Source organism: Cotesia typhae, unplaced genomic scaffold, assembly GCF_013202065.1.
Source record: "Cotesia typhae breed Kobodo isofemale line unplaced genomic scaffold, CoteBio_Ctyphae scaffold_121, whole genome shotgun sequence".
NCBI classification, from domain to species: domain Eukaryota; kingdom Metazoa; phylum Arthropoda; class Insecta; order Hymenoptera; family Braconidae; genus Cotesia; species Cotesia typhae.
The window spans coordinates 3,733,559-3,759,121 of NW_027423773.1; the positions used below are offsets into that span (position 1 = coordinate 3,733,559).

Here is a 25,563-nt window from a genome sequence, read left to right on the forward strand (position 1 = left end):
CAATACTTATATCAATAATATATAAATAATTATTATTTAAATATAAAAATATTTTATTAATTGTTTCAGAAGAAATAATCAATTTCTTGAATGAAAATATTTTAAAAACATTCAAAATTTATTTTTGACATAATTTTAATTTATAAATTTTTATTATAAATGTATCTTCATTAAAAATTAAAATATTTGATTAATTGTTTCAGAAAAAAGTAATTAGATTATTAAATGAAAATTAATTTAAATTGTTCCGAAATTTATCTATATATATATATATATATATATATATATATATATATATATATATATATATATATATATATATATATATATCCACTTTTATAATTTAGATGAAAAATATAAAAATATATCATGTAAGCAAACTATTCGTAACGTGATTGGTCAAATATATCAAAGCATAAAAATATATGCAAATCCTAAATTCATGCGCGCGCAAATTTGAATTCTAGTATATATATATTAGGGTGGGTCAAAAAAATCGAATAATTTATTTTTGATTTTATACTCTGAAAAATAGGTTCGTAGACACCTAAAAAGAATTCTCTCCAAGTATAAGCTCTTAATTATAACGGGAAGGTCCTCCGCTTTGCGGGTTTCTATTTTTTTCGAATAATCAGATAAAAAAATTTATATCTCGCTTCCAACTGCTTGGAAAAATATTCCGTGGCATAGATTTTGTGAGAAATTGAATGCTTTACAAAAAAGGTCTCTTATGACTTTTTCAAAAACTGGAAATATTGATATTCGTTAATGTTTGACGATGAATATCTCGTAACGGCTTCACTTAATCAAAAAATCATAAGAGACCATTTTTGTAGAGCAGTAAATTTCCTACAAAATCATGAGTTCCGCAATCCGAAATAATTTTTTTTCATCGACTTATAAAATTCATAATAAAAACGAATATTTTCCTTAAAATAGCCAAACTTCAACTATGAATATCTTTTAATCGGTTGAGTTTTTGAAAAAGTCATAAGAGACCATTTTTGTAAAGCATTCAATTTCTCACAAAATCTATGCCACGGAATATTTTTCCAAGCAGTTGGAAGCGAGATATAAATTTTTTTATCTGATTATTCGAAAAAAATAGAAACCCGCAAAGCGGAGGACCTTCCCGTTATAATTAAGAGCTTATACTTGGAGAGAATTCTTTTTAGGTGTCTACGAACCTATTTTTCAGAGTATAAAATCAAAAATAAATTATTCGATTTTTTTGACCCACCCTAATATATATAGGAGATTTTCGATAGATATAGTTACTCATCACGATATCTCTGGAACTATAAGACCTAGAGACTTGAAATTTGGCAGGAATATTCCTTTCGTCGAGTAGAGGTCAGCTAAGAACGGGTTTTACGAAATTCCACCCTCAAAGGGGGTTGCGGGAGCGTTAACAATGAAAAATTCCCGTTTTTAAACTATAGCTCCTATCGACTTCAAATTTGGTAGGAATCTTCTGTAAGAGATGTAGAAATAATCTATCAATGAATTTTACGATATCTCACCCCACAGAGGGTTGCGGGGGTAGGTATTAACAATGAAAATTTTTAATTTCCAAGCTATAGCTCCTATAGACTCCAAATTTAATAGAAGTCGTCTACATGTGATCCAAAAATGATCTAAGAACGGATTTTACACCGAATCACCTCCAGTAAAGATCTCGAGGGTGGGTGTTAACAATAAAAAATCTTAGTTTTTAAAATATAGCTTCAAAAAGCTGCAAATTTTGTAAGGATCTTTTATTTGTCATGTAGAGATCATCTTAATACGGATTTCAATAAATTCTACTTCCGATTCGATGGAATGTGGAACCTGTGCAAGTCAAAATAATACTCCAATTGAATTTAAAGTCTAGATCTAAAATTACAATTCTATAAAGTGTAACAGCTAGTTATAAATATACATTTTAGATTTTAGTTAATAAATTATTCTATCATTAGTTAGATTTTAAAATAATATTCAGGATATTAAAAATGAATAGAGAAAAATTAGTTAATTTGATGTGTAAGAAAAAATAAATAATAAGAGTAAAATTTTTGAATATTTTTTTATTTTTTTTAAATATCTTTGCTGACGGTTTTGGTGGTAACAACAGGTAAATACTACATATTGTACATTCAATAGGCGACAGTCGTATCTTAATACTTATTCAGCATATATTTATATATATAATATATATTCGTCATATATATATCATATGTATATATAGAGAATGATGATGATAAACAATAGCCGTGACTATCGTGTGTTTATGATAATTTGATAACATATTTGTTATTATTTATTATATTCAATTATAATTATCATTATTACCCATTAATAATTAATAATTAATATATATTTATATTTATTTAATTTATATATATTTTATAATTTAAATTAATCTCTTAACACTTAGTGTGCGTTAATAAACTTGACACGCAGGAATGATTTTAGTCAGAGACAACAGCCTAAACCACCTGCTTTATCTTCAATCATTTCTTCTTCATTCTTTCTTATAACAAATAATCAAGTTTTATAAAATCATTATATTCAATAATTTAATTTCATTTCATCAATATCAGCTTAAGCTTAATATAATAATTAAATATACAAAGCTCATTTATATTTTTATAAATATTTTCACGCAAAATAATTTAATAATTGTCTTTTATTTTTTTTTATATAATTCATAATAAATAGCGTTTATGTGTGCGTAATTAAATAAAGTGCCAGTGAAATGCAATTACAGATTTGAAAAAAAAAAAAAAAATAATAAATTATCGGAATTACAATAATTGTAGCGCATTGAATTGACAATGATTTAAATACTACAGGGAAATAATGGGGCGTACTCGCGGTTTAAATTAACAAACGGAGTAGGAAATACTACAGGGAAGAGGAGGGACACAAGGGGGTGAAACATGTAATGAGGGTGTAATAAAATACAACGAGCTTGCTCGTAATGTTAATAATTAATTACTCGCTATTGGATTAACGCTGTGAGAGCACAAGGCGAGGTCGTCATTTTTTACACTAATTAATCATTTATTTAATTTAGTGATGATATAGTTTTTTTTTTTTTTTTTTTTTTTTTATAAACTTCTACGAGGTAGGAGATTTTTTTAAGCTGATTCATATATTTTTTGGAGATATTGAGCAAATAAATATGAGGATTTTATAAAATTTTAATTTTGAATTTGTGAAAAAAATTTTTTGATTAAAAAAAATAACAATTTTTACTCAAAATTTTTAAATTATTTTTTGACAAAAAATTAAAAAAAAATTTTTAATAATGTAAAAATAAATTTTTAGATAAAAATTATTTCACATAAATTCAAAAAAAATTAATTTCATCTCTTTACATTCAATTACAAAAATTAATTGAAATAAATTTAACTTAAAAAAATAGTTCTCCAAAAATATATGAATATTTACAATAAATAAATCTTAATTACAAAAATAATTTACAAATGGCAAAATAAAAAAATTGAGCATAAAATCTTAACATACAATAATTACAAAAAGAAACATAATAATAATAATAATAATGATAAAATCTCAAAAAAAAAAATATTGTAAATAAATAAATAATAAAGAGGTTGTGTATAAAACTAAAATAAGGACTAGAATGTATTGAGGAGGGATTTAAAAAGCCCTATAAATAATAAATAATTAATTATCATTATCATTATCATCATCATAGTCACATTAATAGATAATCAATAATTACCGATACATGTACTCACTTAATTAAATAATTACGTATTTAATAATGAATTTCTATGACTACTCGGCATTCTAAACACCTAAATGTTTATATCTTTTCATATATAATAATTGTTCTTAGAAATAGATCGAAAGCTGTTTATTATTTCGCTCACTCTGCGGTACAATTTATCATTAAGTTGCTTTTAATTATTTATTCTGTTACTTTTATTTTATTATGCATATTATTATTAATTTAACACAGCAAGCTCATCAATTAAATACGTTAGCTTATAAATTTATTCCTTTAACTGACATTTAAATATTCGAGATGGAACTAAGCGGGTTCCGGGAGTAAGGAAGCGGCAGTTCGACGCACATACTCTCCTTATTAATTCACTTATTAATTTTAATTATTAATAACCTTTTATAAATACAATTTAAAAAAAATAAAATAATTCAATTACAAGCTTTTCATTTGCGCGTCGAGAAAGTTTATCTTTAAATATATATATTTTTTAAATATAATTTAATATACTTTTAATATTTATTAATTAAATACTTTATAAATATAATTTATTTATTATTCGTGGCTTTAATTAAAAAATTGTTATTATTATTAATAATTAATAATTATTAATCATCATATTATTTCAATAAACTAATTAATAATTATTATTAATTAATAATTTTACTAATACATCGGTATATCTTGTACTATATCGCGTAATTATAATAATTTATAATTGTAATTATGTACAAAATCTTACAAAGTAAAATTTACAAATTTGTTACTTTTTTTTTTTTTCAGCATCATCATTTCGGCTAACGTAATTTTCTCGGTGTTACGTAGACAATTCATACATTTTTTTTTAAGGTTTCTTGTGATTAAAAAATAATTTTTTTTTTTTTTTCAGGCCCGGAAGATTTTACGGTGGTAAATTTTTTTAAAGCTCAATTGCATGATAGTGAAAAATTAGAAGTTGAAGTGGAAGATGAGAGATATGAAAACATTGCAAGCTGTGATATGTTTTTTTTTTTTTTTTTAATTAATACATTAATAGAAATGAAGAATTATATTTTTTTGGAATTTTTTTTTTGATAGAAAAAAATTTTCCAAAAAAATTTAATTTCCTTAATGAATTAATTTTAATTAACTTTAATTATTTAAATATAAAGAACACGTGCGTATCAGTCGATTAATTTTTGCCTTTATAAATTGACTATTTGTTTTACTAGAACATTTTTATCGTTAATAATTAATAATTAATTAATTAGTAAGTAATATTTAAATAGTTAAAATCAGAAGAAAAAAATTGAGATCTATATGCACCACGTGAACGGAAGAACTTGAAATCTATATATATCTGTATTCATTATAAATCGAAAAATTTATAATTATAAATACATATACATCGCAATCTACGTACAAGCCACCGAGTTTCTTTAACCCTGGACTGGTATCTATTTATTTGACATTTGATTTAATAATTAATAATTGCTAGTTAATTTAGTATTATTCTTGGAATCAACAGCTTCTCGAGTACAAAAGATATATCAGACAAGAATATCATCATTATCATCATCATCATCATCATCATTATAATATTTATTATAATTATTTGTCTATCGTATTCGACTGATAAAAATTTCTTCAATTTTTCAAACTTTTCAACTATTGTCACAGTTCAATTATTGATAGTTATCTTTTATTTTCTTTATATTATTTATTACCTTATACGGTCTCATTACTTACATCCAATTTATTATTTATATTAAACAAAGTTATACATTATGCAACAGTTAAATCATTTTAATTAAGTATTACAATCAGTCTCGATTTAATTTAAATTAGTTGATAAGTTATTACTTTAATTGTGTTCTTGTGCAGTGATGTTTCATTTAATTTTTAATTAATTAACACAAGCTATTGTTGTTACATTTATAAATGACTAATTTTTTTAATTTTACGTATTAAATCAATAAATTCAAACAATATTTAAGACATTTACAATTGGATTTACCAAATTTTTTGGCGCTACTTGATTTGAAGTTAGTATTTGACTTCACCGTTAGGGGGGTTATGCTTCTCGCTGCCAGAAAAATCTTAATGAAGTATAAGTAAGCGTCAAACTTTCTTCGGTAGTTAGCGCAAATAATTGACGACTTATTTAGTCGTTATTTATTTTTAAACAAATTTATGTCAAATTCTGGAAAATCCAAAAGTAAAAGCAATCATATAGAAGTAGGACTTCACTAATTTTTAATTAAAAAAAAAAAAAAACGGAAAATTTACTTATCGATATTTCTTTTCTAAAATTTAATTCCGTAAATATTTTTACTTTTTAAAATTCTTTAATAAGACCTTTCTAGTTTTTATAAACAAATTGAGGGTGATCCATATATTATCCACCCATAATTCATACTTTTGAATTTCAAAAGTGACATTTAATTTTTTGAAAAATCAAATCAGTTTTTATCTTTAACTCGCCGGAAAGTAGAACAAGTTGAAATAAAAATTTGTTAATATATTTAAAATTTTGATTCTCTATGACCATAAATAAGCGAAGCTCCACTTTTATTTGATTATAAAAATTAATAATAAAAATGATTGAAATTCAACGAAATAAAAAATTTTTGATAAAAAAAAAAAAGTAAAATACTCATCCACTCTACTGATTCAGTCTCGGATGAACCACAAAGCTCACAAACAATAAATATATATAAAGTTTATTAATTAGCAATTGTACCAGTAAAGGGTTAAAGTTATATAGTAATTTAGCATACGCATAAGTTTACGTGCTGTTATAAAGCTGACTAGAATACATCATACTAAATCCACCCACATGTACATGGACATATATGCACCTCTAGACGGTTCCCTATCACATATATGCAAATGTACACAGATGCATACGAGATGTATATGTACGGATACATATTTGTATAATTTATGGCTTGGAGTATGTAACATATTCCTATCCTGACAAAAAATAATAACATCTTACTTCTTATATTATCTTATATCATCGCACACTTATCCACACAGCGTACCACTAAGTCGACGTATGAGATGAGTATGAGTTTTGTTCTTATGGTATATGTGTTGTTTCGATTGAAGCCGACTAGGATTGATGTTCCACGTACACACCTTTATAATAAATATCAGTATTAGTATTGATATTGGTATTTCTCTTTGTATTTGGATTCGTATCATACACTTGAAGAAAACTACTTGGTTCGAGAAATGTTGTCTTCAAAATTTCATTCTTTCTGATTGAAGAGAAAGAAGATCTCTTGACCTAAGAAGTCAAAATTTAAGTCTGATAGAAAATTATTTTGAACCAAGAAATTTTTTTTTGAACTTGATTGTTTTATGTCAAGCAGAAAAATTTTTGGATAAGAAATTCTTAGTTTAAGTAAGTTTTACTCGATTCAAGATTATCATATCGCGTTACTAAAACCATAAGGGCGTACCTCAAAATATACGCCCTTATGGCATTGCAGAACCAAAAAAGCGTATAAAAAAATTTTTTTTTGCTCCAATCGATGTAAAAATAGTAAAAAAAATTAAAATCTATAGAAAAAACGAAAAAAAAAACATTTTTAATATACGCCCTTATGGTTTTAAGAAAAATTTTTTTTTAAGTCATAAGGGCACATCCTAATTTTTCGGTTTATTATCAATTATATATCAGAGTAAGAAAAAAATCGTATTTTTTTCATTTTTGAATTATTTATATTTTTAATGATAAATTTTGGAATTATTAAAATTATAAGAAACTTAAGAGTAGATCAAAAACCAATTCAAAATTTTTCTTTTTTACTTAAATAAATATTTTTTCAGATAAATTAAATTGTGGTGTGATATTTTTTATCACCCGTAACATTTATTATTTACTCTGATCTATAATTAATAATAAATCGAAAAAACAGGTACGCCCTTATGACTTTAAAAAAAATTTTTCTTAAAACCATAAGGGCGTATATTAAAAAAAATTTTGTTTTCGTTTTCTTCATAGATTTTCATGTTTTTTACTATTTTTATATTGATTGGAGCAAAAAAAAATTTTTTATACGCTCTTTTGGTTCTGCAATGCCATAAGGGCGTATATTTTGAGATACGCCCTTATGGTTTTAGTAACGCGATATTAAAGAGTTTGATTTTCTTGATTTAAGTAGAAGAATTTTTGAATTGAGAAATTTTTTTTGGTAAGTAAATTTTAATTTAATTAATAACTTTTCTTCTCAATTTTTAAAAATTCTATTGTTTCAAATTTTTTTTTTTTTATTCAATTGAATTTTGTTATCAGTGCAAAAAAGTTCTTGAACTAAGAAATTGTTCTGGGCTTAATTAAATTTGATTTATCCAAGAATTTTTGTTCTTAATTAAAACTAATCAATTTCTTCAAATTAATGATTCTAAATCAAGATTTTTTTATCTTGATTCAATTTAATTTTCATATCAGTAAGTTCAAGAAATATATGAAGGAAAAAACCTAGTTTTTAGAATAAATTTCTTGAACTAAGCAAATCTTTAAATCAGTGTATGCATTAGCATTAATAAATGCTGATAGTATGTGTATGATGGAAAGGAGAACCTTGATAAGGATTAGTGGCTGCACCTGACAGATAACGTCTAGGATATTAGATAGACTTTGCCCAGTCAACTAGATCGTGCAGCCGGGCTGTTACCTAGGCATTCGATTCCTTGAGATTATCAAAATATTGCATGATTTGGTTGTAGTCCATACCAAGGTTGAGGTCTTCCAGGGCCGGAGTTTCCAGGGCGGCCATTGTCTCGGTGAGCTCGTGATTGGACACCGTGGAAGACGAGCTCGATGATGAGGAACTGGAGAGGTTAGAGGAGAACATTGGGTTTCCGACGATTGTCGCGCGCTTTATCTCGCGGGGAACAATCTCCCTGGGCTTGGAGTCTCCGGAGACACCCGAGCCGGGTTTCCTGAGTTCGACGAACTCCTCGTCGTCGACAGTTTGCGCCTCCTCGTTCTTCGAGCTTGGCTTGACGTTGTTCGAGTGGTTCTTGTGATGGTGGTGGTGGTGATGTTTTACGTGTCGGTGGTTGCCGTGGTGACTGCGGTGCTGGTGTTTCTTTGGTGTTTCGGGAAGACGAGCTGTCACTCCGGTGTTCCTGTGAGGAGGAACAGGCGGCTTGTAGTCCTCGTTGTTGTTTGCCTGGTCCGCTGTTCCAACTGTTCCGGCAGATGGCGATGTCACTCCGTGGGGAGGTAGAGGGGGTGGAACGTCTTTAGCGTCGTTTCTGTAACGGGAACGTCTATAATATCACTTGAGTATTCTGTTTTATTTTTTATTTTAAGGTATATTCTTAATAATTTACACGGAAAGAAATTTGGTTTTGAATTTACTGTTAAATTCATGAAAAAAATTATCTGACTCTTCAAACACTGCTTTAAATGATAATTATCATTTATTAGTAACAGCAATACTTTTTATTATTAAGTTTATGCACTGAAAAAAAAATTCAACTTGAATTAAGAGAAAAATTCTCTAATCAAAACATAATTTTGAAGAGTTTCATTGTCTTTCATCAAGACGAAAAATTCTTTAAAAATTTTTCTAAAATCAAGAAGACGAAATTCTTCTAAATTATTCATTTGATTCAAGTAAATTTTTTTTTGTGTAGAAGTAAAATTTACCGGAGTCTCCACACATTAAATAGAATAATTATTGGACATTTTGCTATCAATGGAATATTATTATCATAGGTTTCATATTTTTAAAAACTAGATTTTAATTCGACAAGATTGAATTTTCAATTGATTTTTTTGATTTCATTTATTTTCTAAGATTATTTCGCTTGAAAATATAAGTAGAATAATAGCTAATAGTAAATAAAAATTACGATTATCTAAAAAGTACATTTTTACAAAAAACATTTCACTAATTGCATAACAATTAATTAAAATGAAAATTTTATAAAAGTGTTACAAGAATTGATTGTAATTGAGCAACAACTGATCACGAAAATGTGTATTTTTTTATACAGCTGAGACTTCTCTTTATTAAAAGAGCAATTTCAGCTCCAGTTAATTTTTTAGTACTTTCAATCAAATAATTTAATTTTACTGTAATTTTTAATCCTAAATCAGTAAAAAATAATTATTTATACTATAAATTGTTGACGTTTATCAATTTTCATTTTTACATGACAGTAAAAATAATTGTCAATTTTTTTATATTTTTTTACGTTGCATTTGTGAATAATTACTAAAAAAATTGTAATTAGACTGCAAATTACGAATTATCCCACAATTACTATCATTTTCACGGATAATTATTGAATAAAATTTCTTTTCGTGTATTAATAAATACGATTTTTAATTAATGAAGAAATGAAAACTCACCCATTGCGCGTGGAAGAAATGATAGCACCCGCTAAAACTTGGGTCTTGGTGGTATCATTTTTCTGCATGTAATTGCGAACTCTGTCACGCTTGCAATAAGTTGTCGAATCGATTGGTGTGACAGTTACGCGGTTCCCTGTCGCTGGCAGTTCTATGTGATTTGGATTATCAAAACTCGTTCCTAAGTCACCCGCTTCATCGTCAACTTCGCCTGCCAGGGGGTTGTTTGTCACCCTTACCTATAATACATATGATATCAATATTTGAATTTATAAAATTAACAATAGTTGCTACAAGAAGCTAAATATAATTTGTCAGATATCAATATTAGTACACAGAAAAAAAAAAATTTCTTGAAACAAGAAAAAATTTTTAATTCATTCAAGAAATTTTCAATCTTTTTTAAGATTTTCTTGATTTAAGAAAATTTACGCTTGACTCAAGACTTTCTTTTTTTCTATGTAATAATAAGAAAAAAATCGTTTTGATAAATCACGATATTCAAAAAGGATATAGAAAAGTTACGAAACAGTGTTCTTTGTTTTTATTTGTTATTATTGATTAATAAATATTTAATAAAAAAACATGAAGTTGTTAATTATTCATAAAAATATTTGTGCGAAAATTTATACATTTTTTTTTAATGAAAATTTAAATCATTACACCTACTATTAAATAATAAAATTCTAATTATAAATGAAAAGATTTTTAACAATCGAGTCAAGAAGAAAATTATATCTACTGTGAATATTTTTATAATTTCTGCTAATAAGTTTGAAAATTTCACGAGAAAATTAGTAACATAATCAACTTTTCATCAATTTCATTAGACGCATAGGGACGGAATGAATTGTTTTATATGATTTTGTATTTCTATTTAATTATGATTGATTTTTCTTTTGCAATATCTTCTTTGTTATATTATTATCTTATTAACTTTTTTTGATGAGTAATTTTTGTTTATCTCTCATTAAAAAAAAAATAAAAAATTAATAAACATCTTCAGTCATATCCACAACAATTTGTCTTATTTTTTTTAATTTAACTATTTATTTGATAAATCGAGTTTTGCCATATAAAACTAATAAAAATAAATTAATCAAATAATAATTAGCAAGCTTGCAATTACTATGTGCAGTGAACTATAAATAAATAAAGATTTGCTTTATTAAATTAATTAATATTGGTAAATTGTATCGTACTTTTTTAACTATTGAGGTTTTTAAATATATAAGCTCATCCCGATGTTGCACTCATCAAGAGCTTTCATTTGAGTACCCACATGCCTTTTTGATATATTTTTCATATATACATATATGTAATATATATAAATATATGAAAAAATGATGTGGGTACTTAAATGAAAGATCTTGAAGAGTTTAACATCGGGATGAGCTTATATCTCTAAAAATGTCCATAATTCACAAGATACAAGGTAATTTCTTAATTATGTATTTAGAGATGGAGCATTTTCGAATGCAGCCTAAACACTTATCATAATAAATTGACTATTTGTAAGAATGATATGAAAGCATGATAAGGCACAACTCCAGGTCAAGACATTTTATCATAAAAAGTTAGCCGACATTTCAAAATTTTTAGAAATTTTTTTTTTTTAATTTCACTTAAACAATTAAAAAAAAAAAATTTAACATGTAAAAAACTTGAAAAACTATAAGTGCAATTTTTTATAAATATTTTTTTAATTGAAATTTAATTAATAAAAAAAATCAAAAATTATTTGACGTCTGCTAACTTCAGTGTCATATTTTATCATATAAATACACTGGCCAGAAAATTTCGCTTATTCTCTTAATAATATAGATTATAATAAAAAAAATTGTTAAATTTAACATTAGTACCACAACCAATTTTTTAAAAAATAGTTTCAATTATTTACATTTTTATTAACATCATAAATGATAAAAATCAATAAAAATGTCTATTATTCATACAAATATAAAATAGAAGCAAACATTTTTAAACTCGTATAAAATATCATGAAATTTCGACCAAATAAAGAGATATAATGACAATAATAATATCTATCCAGTCGTTGTAGAAAAGACAATAATAACAACAATAATAATAATTATTCAGTGGTCGATAAAGAAAATATATAGCTCAGTACATCAGTTAAAGTCACCACTAATGACTCGTGAAGATGGGCAATCCGCCAAAAATTCACCAGTCACGACATCCAATTGCTTTACCCTCTCTATCGTTAACTTCCAACTCAACAGCACCTACCATAGCTAGTAGCCAGTAGTAAGTGTAAGTAAGTATATATATATATATATATATATATATATGTACAAACATGCATTCTCGTCTAATATAATAGTCGATCGACAAGAACAAGAACGACCGCCTGAGTTAAAAGTTTAAATACCTGTTGAGGAGCACAAGCAGCTCGTTCAAGAGTTGCCCTACCAAGCCAAACCCAGTCGTGGGCATTGGTGGTGGACTCGCGGGGCCGACGAGCAGATGCCAATTGTTGGCTAGCAGCGGCGGCTCGCGCCCTGACAGCCCCTAACATCGGGATGTTCGGCAATGGTGAGTCTGATTGATGGGGTTTGAATTTGCTGGCATACACCACGCATGATATCACGAACACCAAAATAGCGAATCCAAACGCTGCTAGTAGGACGTACATTCCGATTTCTAAGGGTGTCATGTGGCTGGCATTGTGATGACGCACTCCTACCCCGCCTATGCCGCCTAAAAGACGTCAATCAATTGTCAGTTAAGGATTCATTCATTATGATTATCATCATTGATTTAATAATTAATTAATTCATTTATTTATTGAGATAGTTTAGATTCTGGGTCAGAGATAGAGAAATGTTTTAATTGTTTTTGCAATTAATCAATTAGATTGTGTAATATGTCATTGTTTCTTGGCAATAAAAATGGAAATGAAGCATATTAAGGGATAATTGTTTATATATCAATATTATTCATCAAGATATTAAAAAAACTTTTGTTATTTCAGGAGTTAAGCTTCAAAGGGGTATCTTTTCATTTTTAATTAATCAAGACAAAAAACTGGTTATCTTTAATTGTAAATATTTTTATTAAACTTTTTTAGTTTAGCTACAAAGTGCTATCGATTATGAAGCTACAATTCAATTCTCATTTAGAAATCTTTATAATTTTCGAAGTAATTAATAGCCATAGGGGCGTATCTCAAAATATACGCCCTTATGGTATTGCAGAACCAAAAGGGCGTATAAAAAAATTTTTTTTTGCTCCAATTGATGTAAAAATAATAAAAAAATTAAAATCTATAGAAAAAACGAAAAAAAAATTTTTTTAATATACGCCTTTCTGATTTTAAAAAAAATTTTTTTTAAAGTCATAAGGGCGTATCCTATTTTTTCGGTTTGTTATCAATTATATGACAGAGTAAGAAAAAAATCGTATTTTTTTCATTTTTGAATTATTTATATTTTTAATGATAAATTTTGAAATTATTAAAATTATAAGAAACTTAAGAGTAGATCAAAAATCAATTCAAAATTTTTCTTTTTTACTTAAATAAATATTTTTTCAGATAAATTAAGTTGTAGTGTGATATTTTTCATCACCCGTAACGTTTATTATTTACTCTGATCTATAATTAATAATAAATCGAAAAAATAGGTACGTCCTTATGACTTTAAAAAAATTTTTTTTTTAAAACCATAAGGGCGTATATTAAAAAAAATTTTGTTTTCGTTTTCTTCATAGATTTTCATGTTTTTTACTATTTTTATATTAATTGGAGCAAAAAAAAATTTTTTTATACGCCCTTTTGGTTCTGCAATGCCATAAGGGCGTATATTTTGAGATACGCCCTTATGGTTTTAGTAACGCGATATAAAAGTTAAAAAAACTGCTTTTTTAAAAAATGAAAAGATACCCTTTTGAAAATCAGCTCCTCATTTGAACAAAAACTTATTTATTTGCTTTTGAAAATATTAAGGAAAATATTTATGGAATTATGTTAAATATTTATTTTTTTTCGGTATTTTTTTTAACCTCAACTACCTCAATCCTTAATTGATAAATTTACAATCAAGAAAATTAAATTCAAACGTCTATTAATAAGAGATGGAATTTGTAATTGAGAATAAATAATTAAAATAGAATAAAAAATGATAAATATAAAAAGAGGGAATAGATAAAGTATTTACCAATGAGTATATCATGTAAATCAGGAGCAACCTCACGTCCTGTTTTTCGCTCGCGGTGGTGGTGAGAGGAGCCACCTTGAACGGTTCCCCCACCGTCGTTCTGGACGAATTCCGGTCGATGGGGAAGGTCGCTAGACGCAAAATCAACCTCGACGTTCGCCGTCGCAGTAGCCAGCGCTTGGGTAGCACCCTGTCCACTGGTGTTTGTCCTTGATTCTTTTGCTCTTCTGCCGGCATTCGTCCCCGACATCCTGCATGCCTCAGCGAGAGAAAGAGTCACTCTCAAGAGATCTCCGTGACCTTCTCCGACTGCTATCACTCTTGGATGGTGCGAGGCCACCATTGGCGCGAAAGCCACCACCTCCGGGTCCAAACTCTCTACCGTCAGATGATAATCGCTCACCGCAATCTCTCTAAGGGGCGTCTTCGTCGAGTCTGTGAACTCTATGTCGATATCCAGAAGTCCTTCCTGAAATTAAATATAACGAATCGATAACTTCGGAAATTTTATCTTATCTCTCCGGTCTCGGGTTCGAATTATCGGAATTTAATTATTGAACGACGGAGAAAATGTACTTTAAAAGTTTAAACTTTACAATCTTTTAAGGCTATAATGGCAAATAAATCGAGCTGAAATTTTATTTTTTATTTAATTCTCATTCTATATTCTTTTTATCATTTAAATTCTTTTGATTTAATTTATGGTGAAATTTGTTTACATTAATGCGAAAAAAACTGTATACTGATAAAAAAAATACTTAATTTAAAAGAAATACTCTTCTTAAAGTAATAAAATTATTTTGAAGAATTAATTCTTTTGCTTTTAGAATTTTTTTGTCTTGAATTGGGATTCTTGGCTTAAGAAATTTTTATCTTTTCTGGGTAACTATTCTTAGTTGATTCAAGAGTTCTATCTTCAGTTGATATAGATAAATTCTTTACAATTTAATTTTTTCGCAATGGGAAAAAACTACCCTGATAGCCACCTTACCTGTAACTTACTGTCAAACTACGTCCGCAATTTGAAGCTAACTTGACGGAAAGAGTTGGTAAAGCAAGCGATTAACTATTAGTTACTTATAACTTACTCTGCAAACAGACGTAAAGACTTGCTGTACAAGTATTTCTGTCAAATTGTAATAAAGTTGAACGGAAATTTAACTACAAGTTTGATTGTTAACTTGTATTCAAGTTTCGGCCGTAGATTTCCGTCAATTTGCTTACAACTGTTGTCATGTAAAAAATTACCGCTAACTCTATGTCAAGTTAACCGTAACTGCTAGAAGCCAACTACTTACTGAGAAAGCGCTGGCTATCAGGGTACTTGTTTTAAAAGAAATATTGTTGGCTCGAGAACAGAATTATTTTGAAAAATCGGTTATCTTTATTCAAGAATTTCTTATCTTGTAATTATTTGTAAAGACTTATAATGGAGATTGTGAGTTAACTATCATAGAAACGAAAAAGTTTCTAAAAACTTTATTTGTTGACAATTAAATTTCCTACAAAAAAGGTGTTTTCTCATTTTTTTGTGTCTCTTATATTTTATCTGTAATTTTGATTTTATTTCTCTTTCATGGATTTTATTGTAAAGAATTCGTATGATGGAGCTTGACGAAACAATTGTCTAAGAAGAATGAAAATCAAAATTGTGAGTGAGCTATTCTAAATATGAGAAAATTGATAGAAACCTTTCAGTGAAGGATTAAATTTCTTAGTTATATGTGAAGGATTAAAATCAAACTTCCAAGTAAACTATTAGAGATAAAAGAAAATTGACAAGATCCTTTTATGTAGAAAATTAAATTTCCTACGACAAAATTTCAAATAAATTTCCCTTATCTACTATATTTTAGTCAAAATTCAAATTCCAAATTTTTACAATCCAAATTTAGCTCTTAAAAGTAAAATTTCTAACTCACTCTAAAAATCTTCTACAACACAAAACCAGTTTTCAAAGTCCGACAATTTTTTTTAAAAATTCATCCGCACAAAATCAAAATTAAAAAAAAAAAATATTTCTTTGCACAACTACTTTTTTTCCTTGTACTCAGTGTACTTAATTTTTGATGACTCTTATTAAATTTTCAAGTGAATCGATTCAGCCAATCCTGAACAGTAAAAAATTTTGCCTCATTGTATACTTAAATTTCGTGTAAAAAATGATCTATTACATTTTTTTTTGTTGTTATTAAATAAAATCTTGATGCATTGTCCTAAAAAAATTTTTGACGCAATAACTGCCCACTGCGCTAAACGAAGTTGCCCCTTTCTGCCTTCGTCGAGCGAAAAAATAGTATAGGGGAGAAAGGAGTCAATTGAACCACTCGACTTAAAAAATCGAAAAAATTGAAATAATGCTTCATCCTCTTAGAATTAGATTCTAATATGTTAAACGCAGATATGATCAAAATTTGAAATCATATGTACAAGAAGTTTCGAACGTTAACTATAACAAGAATTAAAAATAATAAAAAAAAATAAAAAACGACACGGGCTGACTTTGAAATGGTTGACATAAATTGAATACGATACTTAGTGACATAAAAAAAAATTTCCCCCCTATTTTGTCACCCCCCTGACCCACCCCTATACTGGAACATCACTATGCACCCTGTTAGCAGTTGTAAAAAAATCTGAAAAAATTCAAAAGACCTTCCCTTATCTCTACCAACGCGTTCTACTAATTTTCATTCATCGGACTCACCCCCATGACCCACCCCTATACTGAAACATCACTGTAAATTAGTAGAACGCGTTGGTAGAGATAAGGGAAGGTCTCTTGAATTTTTTCAGAATTTTTCACAACTGCTAACAGGGTGCACAGTGATGTTTCAGTATAGGGGTGGGTCATGGGGGTGAGTCCGATAAATGAAAATTAGTAGAACGCGTTGCTACAGATAAGGGAAGGTCTCTTGAATTTTTTCAGAATTTTTTACAACTGCTAACAGGGTGCACAGTGATGTTTCAGTATAGGGGTGGGTCAGGGGGGTGACAAAATAGGGGGGAAATTTTTTTTTATGTCACTAAGTATCGTATTCAATTTATGTCAACCATTTCCAAGTCAGCCCGTGTCGTTTTTTATTTTTTTTTATTATTTTTAATTCTTGTTATAGTTAACGTTCGAAACTTCTTGTACATGAAATCATTGCGATCAATAAATTTTGAAAAATTGAGATTTTTGTATTTTTAGATGTGTAAACTTTTTTTTCGGCTGGTTACAAATTGTTTAATAATATTTAAATTTTTGAATTAATTGATAAAGTTTGAATTGTAGTCGTTGTATATACTTATACTTTATAATCCTCAACTTTGTTTATAGTGATATAATACTTTATTTATTTATTATTTACTATTAATTGTTATAAAATTATATGGGGTCAACTGAACCAGCAGTCCTGGGGACAATTGAACCATACGGAGAAGCATGGGACATGCGCGCGCATCTTGACTCTACGTGAAAAAACTAAGGGAAATAACCTAACAATTTGATGAACTGAATTTATAATGAAAATTATTTTTAAATTAATTTTTAATTTATTCAATATAATATCTGTGTATTAAAACGGTGCAACAGTAATATTAGCAAGTAACAATTAATATATTGTTTATTAAAAGCTCGGGTTTGAGTTTTAAATATTATTGGTTCAATTGCCCCCGAGCGGGGGTCAATTGAACCATTCGTCGCGTTTGCATGAATTAATAATTTATAAAAATTCACGTTGTTTATTGACTAATTCATGAATTAATAATGATAATAGACATAATAAACTATCATTCCAAGAAAAAAAAATTATTATTTAGTTTTAATTCAAATAGTAAAAAATTGCTAAACTTTTTTTGGTTTAATTGACCCCTTCCTCCCCTACACTCCACGTGAAGTAAATAAGAAAGCCTCAGATCATATGTTTGTTACTTTACTTCCCTAGGTGTGTAATATACTATTAAATGAGAAGTATAGTCTATGGTTACGATTTTATTTAATAACAATTAATTACGACTTTATTTGATAAAGGATAGTAAAATAGTATAAATGTCTTGAGTTTTCTTTCTGTGTAGTACCACTTAATTTAACAAATAAATAAAAAGCAAACCTCACCTGATACTGAGCGGTGAGCCTCCTAGTAACACTGGTTTCAGCAACATACCCATTTTCAATTGCACTATCCGGACTAATCGTCAATTGCAGCCCCGAAACGACTTTGACCGACAACCTTGCAATAGAAACTCTGTCATTTCCCACCCTGATCTCTTTAGCTCCAATGACCCTTCCAGTAATCGGCGAGAGAACCTGGACCTCGGTTCTCCCAACTCCTCGTCCCTGGACGATCCTGTCCTGCAACAGAGTCGCGATCCTAGGATCCGAAACTCTGACCAGCCCCACTACCAGGTCAGTCACTCTCAACCAGGTCCTTCTGTTGACAAAATAGGACTCACGTCCGCTGTCATGTCCCGCGGCCAGGAACCTGGCGTGGACCTCCACAGGGCTTTGCTGGAACCGCAATCTGCATGCAGTCTGGATTGACCGATCGATCGAATTAACCGCGTCCCACCTGTCATCCCGGAATCTTTCGACTTCTACGTCATCAATCTCATCGTCATCCTCCTCTTCTTCTTCTTCCTCGTCTTCGTTATCTTGATTAATCGTGTCTTCATTATTGTCTAGCGAGTCTAGTCCTGAGAGACTTGTTCTTCTTCGTCTGCGTCTCCTGTTATTATTATTATTATTATTGTTGTTATTGTTATTTATGTTGGTGGTGACAACAACAGAAGATTCATCAGTCTGATTCAAACTTCTCTTATTTTTTTGGACCGGATGGCCCTCAGGGACTTTCCAGCCTTTAATTTGACTCAACCTTGCGTCGGTAACAGTGACCTCCAGTGGAAACTCCGGCATCCAAACAGTAAACCTTGCTAATCCAGTGTATGTGCCGTATTTAACAAGCACTGATGCGTTGCTTGAGCCGCGGATTTCAGAACCGTCTACATAGACACTGCTGCATGATGATGAAACCTAGATACGTCAGAAACACAAAGATTAATTAATTTTCTCATGTTGAGGTAAGTCGTTAAACAAACTAAAGATTAAGTTGCGCATAACCCTTTATATAAGTGAGTTAATCTTAAATTTGAGGTGAAGTTTTAGAGGCATGTTGGTTTTGATGAATAGAATAAGAACTAGAATGAAATAAAATATAAGGAAGTCTTTTGGGTTTTCGGTAAAGAGATTTACTTGCCTTGAGTACACTTTCATCCTCAGAGTGGCATGATGACTGGAGCGTTACATCGGCAACTGTTCCCGCCTGGCTGACGATGAAAACCTTCATCGCTTGGGATACTTGACGACCAGTTAGCACTGCAGTATTCATAACTTCCCAATTCTGTGAATGTGTTACACAATTTATTCATTTGAGTGCCAACTATGGTAGATTATACATTACGGTGGGTTTTGTTTTATGTTTAAGAAGCTGGTGTAAATTATGATTCAGGTTTTATGAGAAGCACCAGGAATAAATTTACTGGATGCTTTTTGGGCAGCTTCTGCTTTTTTAAGCTCAAGTTTAAGTCTTTAATGGAGAACCAGGGATTTGGGGCGACAAATTTGGATGGGTTATTATTTGAAGATTAATTTAACAATGTAATTTTTGAAGTTTATTTTCAGGTTAAGGTTTTTGGGATTTTAGAAAGAAGAAATGAAAATTGCTTCTTTTAAATTAGACATAAGAGAAAATATTTTAAATTGTAATTTATTGATCAAAAAGTGTACCTAGGTTAAAGAAAATTATTTTGCGCGCTGGTACTTCATTTAGATCAAGAGTTTAATTTGGAAGAAGTTATTTTTCTTTAATCGATTTGAGTTCCAAATGCCAAAAACACGTATCAGAACAAATGGATAGAATTTTGTGACAAAGGGGCGTGCTAGGAATTTTTTCTATCATTTATTTTGAAATTATTTACATCAATAAAAAGTGTAGAAAAAAATTTTTAATTCTTAAAGCCAAAAGGTAGTATGAAAAAAATTAAATTTTTAAGACAGATGGTTAACAAAACGATCTATAGATAAACCTAAATCAAAATCATATTGAAAGATATGAAAACTAATGCGCAGATTTATTTGAAATCAATCAAAAATATATATTTAATGTTAACAAATTTCTTTCATTTGAATATATATTATTTTGAATCAAATAATACTTCGTTTTTATTTGGTTTAGTTAATTGAATCGACTTATTTATTTCATTTAAATAAAGATTTGTTAACTATTAACAAATCTAGCTTTAAGTAAATTACGCCTGGTGCCTAATTAAATTAAATTTTTTTTTAATTGCACTTGCAGTTTTTCGAATTTTTTATAAATGAAATTAAAAAAAAAATTTTTTGTAAGAATTTTTTCAATAGAAAAAATTCTAAAAATTTTTAGATGTCGGCTAATTTTATTGTCATTGTTAATTAATAATTCCAAAAGAAATGCCCATTTTACCCCAAACGTTCGATATGTCTATTTTTACTACTTTTTTAATGGTTTTTAATCTTAAACTATAAAGACCATTGCTTTGAATATATTCAAACATACCATTTATTTATAGTTAACAAATCTGATTTGGTTGAAGTATATGATTGTTAGCACTAAAGAAATATTTTTTAACTATGAACAAATCTCGATTTCATTCAAATATACTATAATTTTGTCTCAAATGAATCAAATAAATATTTCTGGTGATATTTAAATAAGAGATTTATTTAAAGTTAACGAGCCTCAATTAATTTAAATGAACTGTTTTCTCAGTGTAGGCTACGCTTTTCATTAGCAGAACAATATTACCGAAGTATAAATAAGCATCAATTTTTCTCCTACTTCTACACTGATAAAAAAATTGACTTGATTCAAGAGCCAAAATCTTGAATCAAGAATACCATTTTAAAGAAAATGATTTTCTCAAGCGAAAACACATCTGGTCAAATTTACATTGTTAAAAATTTGATTTGATTGAAGAAAAAAAAATCTGAAAAAACGATTGACAAATTGATTATTTAGAAATATTTAAATGGTTATAACTTTCGAACGCATCATTCGATTTTGACTAACTTGGCGGCGTTCGACGCAGTTTCTTAATAAAAAAATTTTCTTAACATAAAAAAAAGTGTCTTACAAGATTGAAGTTAATTAGTAGAATATTTTAAAAGTTATTTAGAAATAAACTTAAAAAAATTTTTGTCTTTCTTTTTATTCTTTAAATATCTTTGAAATGGATTGACCGATTGACTTCAAAATCCAATCAGCTCAAAGTCTCGATGAACACTATCAAACGTCGTGTCGTTCATCTCGATCGGTTGATTAGTTCTAAAGACATCGTATGACAAAATTTTAATTACATACACTCGCCTAAAATATATACAATTAAAAACAAACATTTAAGTTTTATCAGCAATAACAATAGACTATCAGTACGCGTAATTAGCCCCGAATGATAATGGTATATGCACACACAAAGTTATATGTATATATATGTACAATATACGAATGTAAGAATAAAACAGCCGTTAATTAAATCAAAACTTAATACCATGAGCCGCGTTATTCGACAACCCGAATGGGGTTAGGGGATACCAGATAGGATATAGAAGATATGAGTTGAGCCTTCCTGACTACTGAGAAGAGAATCAGAGAAAGATGAGCTGGCAACCACCGACAGCGGAGATCCTACAGAATAAGACTTGTTAATGAGTTTTCTTCACTCACACCAGCATCGCTTAGAAATCATACAACTTTATTTAATTAACGAATTATTAATTAACTATTTGTGCGGCCCTTACAGAGTGAATAAAATTACCGGGAGCCAATAAGGTGAAAGGGTTTATTTTTATTTTTATTCTTAGTTTTATTTATCGACTCCAACGTTTTGCTTTTCACTTTTTACTTTTTTCATCGCGTTGCATCACCAGTAAATAAATAAAAGAGGAGCCCGATACGATACCAAGGTATACAAAGCCGGTGCTCCAACAACTCTATAGATAACGTTCAGTCTGAATAAGCCTTAAGATTCACACAATTTCCTTTGCTTCCCTCTTTAAAACTTTTTAGCTTTATTTTATCTACAGCGCCGACGTTACTGCATACACTTTTAAGCCCGCCGCTATTTTATAAAATACATTGTAAAGTCATTCCTGCTCTATTCCGAAGACTCAAGAGTAATAAAAGTTAAATGTTGATGATAACAAAATAAAAATGGGATAGTTAAATACTAAGAATGTTTACGAAGAAACTGATAGAATTTTTTTTTTTTTTTTTTTTTTTTTTTCAGTTAATGTATTTTGTGGACAGAAAGATGTGAAGATTATTATTAAATAAATAACGCTATAACTTTTGCATGCTCCATAACGCGAGGCGATTGAGTTAGTGATCTACTCTCACCTTATCAATTAAGCAACTTTCTGAAGTAAAATAGTAAATTTATTCATATTGCACTTAGAGAATAATACAAACATATGTATGTCAAGAAAAAACAGTCATTTGGACGTATTCAATATCTTAATCGAGCGAGTTTTCTTATGATTAAAATATAAATATTGTGATTATCAAAATACCAATTTAGTTCTCAAAGCATTCCCGAATATTTGTTTGAAATTTATACTCTAAGCAGTAATACTATGCACAGAAAAAAAGGTTTACTTGAGCCAAGAAAATGCTTTTCTTCCTAATTATTTTCTTGAGCGAAAAAAAAAACATTTCTTACTTTACTTCCCTAAGTGTGTAATATACTATTTTTTGACACAAGAAATTTCACTTATTCCAACAAAATTAATTTTCTTGCTTAAAGAAATGCGAATCTTGATTCAAGAAAATTTATTTAAGTCAAGAAAAGTTTCTTGTTTTGAGAAAATTCAGCCTCTTGCTCCAAAAAACTTAGTTCTTGATAGAAGTAAATTTTCTTGTCTTGAGAAAATTTCTCTCTTTCTCCAAAAAATGGTATCAGGCTTATTGATCCCGGGACAAAATATCCCCGACAAGTTATCCTTCGGATTCGTTATAATTTTCGAAAGTTAAAAAAAAAAATTATTCAAGGGCACAGCATGGTTAAAAGCGTATGTGTTTGTCTAATATCGAATAAATACACACAAAAACCATGTTTGTTCGACATTCATATTTAATAATTATTATTATATTGTTGCAAATGTGATAATTTTGCGTAATAAGTATTATAATAGCCCATTAATGTGATATTATTATTATCCTATATTGTAATTGTTGTCAAATGTTTTAGATATAAAGTGATTGATAATAATAATTAAATAAATTTATAATTTTTTGCCGTAATTTGTTGTTACTTATTATTTCAGCTCCCTATTTTGAAAATATTAATGTGATTTTACTCATGTAATTTTAATGTTATGTGTGTATTTATCTTTGTTATTTATGATTTTATTAATAAATTCTGTCTGTTTGGTATCAATTTTCGGGGACATTTTGTCACGGGGATATTTTTTTTTTGGATATTTTGTCCAGGGATCAATTATCATGGAACCTATAATGATAGAAGTAAATTTTCATTAATATTTTTATTGACTAACATGTCAAATGGGAAGATCAAATAATATTGAATTATTTTTTTTCATTCAATATGTATAATTATACGCTAAAATAATATAAAATGGTTATTAAATATTCAAGAGAAAAATTTTCTCAGGGTGAGAAAATTTTTTTCTTAGCTGAAGTAGTTGGCGCTGTTTCCCTAAAGTATCTAAAAATCTTGATCAAATATAAAAATTTATTGTATCAACTATTTATGATAATTTGAATTAAGAAAAAATTACTTCCACCAAGAATAGAATTTCTAAAAAAAACTTTTACTTCGGCTAACACAACTTCGGTTTTCCTTCAGGCACCCGAAAATTTTCTTGAGCCTAGAATTTTGTTCTCCAGTTAAGAAATTTTTCTTTCTGTGTGGTAACAGTATGATAAATTTTGAGTTGTCCCGCGTATAAATTGATGTCCATTGTGTTTGTAATACATAGTCAGGAAATCAATTTAAACAATTATTGTAAGTAATTATAATTCTTAATATAACTTGAAAAAAGTTTAAAAAATCCAAGTGCACGACTCATAATACTCATTTAATTGTGAAATAATAACTAAGTAAAAGAACGGGAAAAAATATTATGTAAAAGACCTGAATTCGGACAATAATCCGCATCAGGTGCTCATAGTGGGATAAATGTACACAATAGATATGAACATACGGTCATTTGGTTATTTTATATTATTAATTGCAAATAAACGACACTGAGTTACCTAACCGTTTGTATTCGGTGACCTACAATTCATTCAAAGAATTAAAAAAAAAAAATTGACTCAATTAATGGATTTTTTGGCAGTTACAGTGTTTTCAGGGTTTCATACATGACGGATAGGAACATTTTTTTGAACTATTTTGATGTTTTCTTCCGTTTCTATTGCATTTAATAAATTTTTGAAAAGGGTGGAATTAATCTCCATTACATTAACTTCGCAATATTATGCAACATATTTTGATTCCTTGAACTAACAAGGCTATAATAATAAAAATAGTTGCCGAAACGAGACGAAAAATTTTTTTCGATCGTAAAGCACTTTTTGATGCTTCGCATCATGAGTCATACAACTAATATTTATTATCATACTTATAATTTCTATTTTTATTCATTTAAATCTTGTTAAAAAGTAAATTATGTAAGTAAAATAAAGTTATAATCATTCCATTTTGCCTTCGGTACTCTGACTGTAGTAAGTTGAAGTATCGTTATAGTCAGTATACGTATATTTCAGAGTAGTATGCTTATAATGCTGAGCAAAATACCGCGTATTGTTAGTGGAGCGATATCAAGCTCTTTTCTCAACATCAGCAATATTTAGAGTGGAAAAAAAATTTTTTTTACAATAATTTTTTTGTTGAAAAAAAATTTTTTTGATGTATAAAAAAAAAAACAATTTGCAAATTTTCATCCAAAATTGTTTTTTGCCAAATCTAGAAAATTTTTTTTAACAAGTCCGTTACTGTAAGAAAAATTATTATTTTTTTAGCTAAGAAATAAAATTGTTTAAATTTGTAACAAATTAATTTTTTATTACAATATTGCTCATTTTTAATTTTTTCTCTGTGTAATTATGTAGATAATTAGAATATCATTGTTATGTGTTGCTTATAATTTTTACCACTTAATTTGAAGTTAGTATTTGTTTTCACCGCTAGGTGGTTGTCGTCTCTCGCTTCCAGAAAAATCCAACCAAAATATATAGTACTAAAATTCAAATTTG

At 28.3% G+C, this 25,563-nt stretch overlaps 1 protein-coding gene across 1 annotated transcript in view; it reads right to left on the bottom strand.

Annotated features, from left to right (window-relative positions):
• Window positions 1–8,311: 8,311 nt before the first annotated feature.
• The window catches only part of Dtn (transmembrane protein 132C dtn), a 94,706-nt gene continuing 77,454 nt past the window's right edge, over window positions 8,312–25,563 (bottom strand). The window contains exons 5-10 of the mRNA XM_074252594.1: window positions 19,507–19,650; window positions 18,369–19,283; window positions 14,270–14,738; window positions 12,484–12,812; window positions 10,092–10,330; window positions 8,312–8,986 (exon numbers count right to left, since the gene is read on the bottom strand). Coding sequence (XP_074108695.1) covers window positions 8,401–8,986; window positions 10,092–10,330; window positions 12,484–12,812; window positions 14,270–14,738; window positions 18,369–19,283; window positions 19,507–19,650 — 2,682 coding nt within the window. The 3' untranslated portion in view covers window positions 8,312–8,400. The remainder of the gene's footprint in view (window positions 8,987–10,091; window positions 10,331–12,483; window positions 12,813–14,269; window positions 14,739–18,368; window positions 19,284–19,506; window positions 19,651–25,563) is intronic.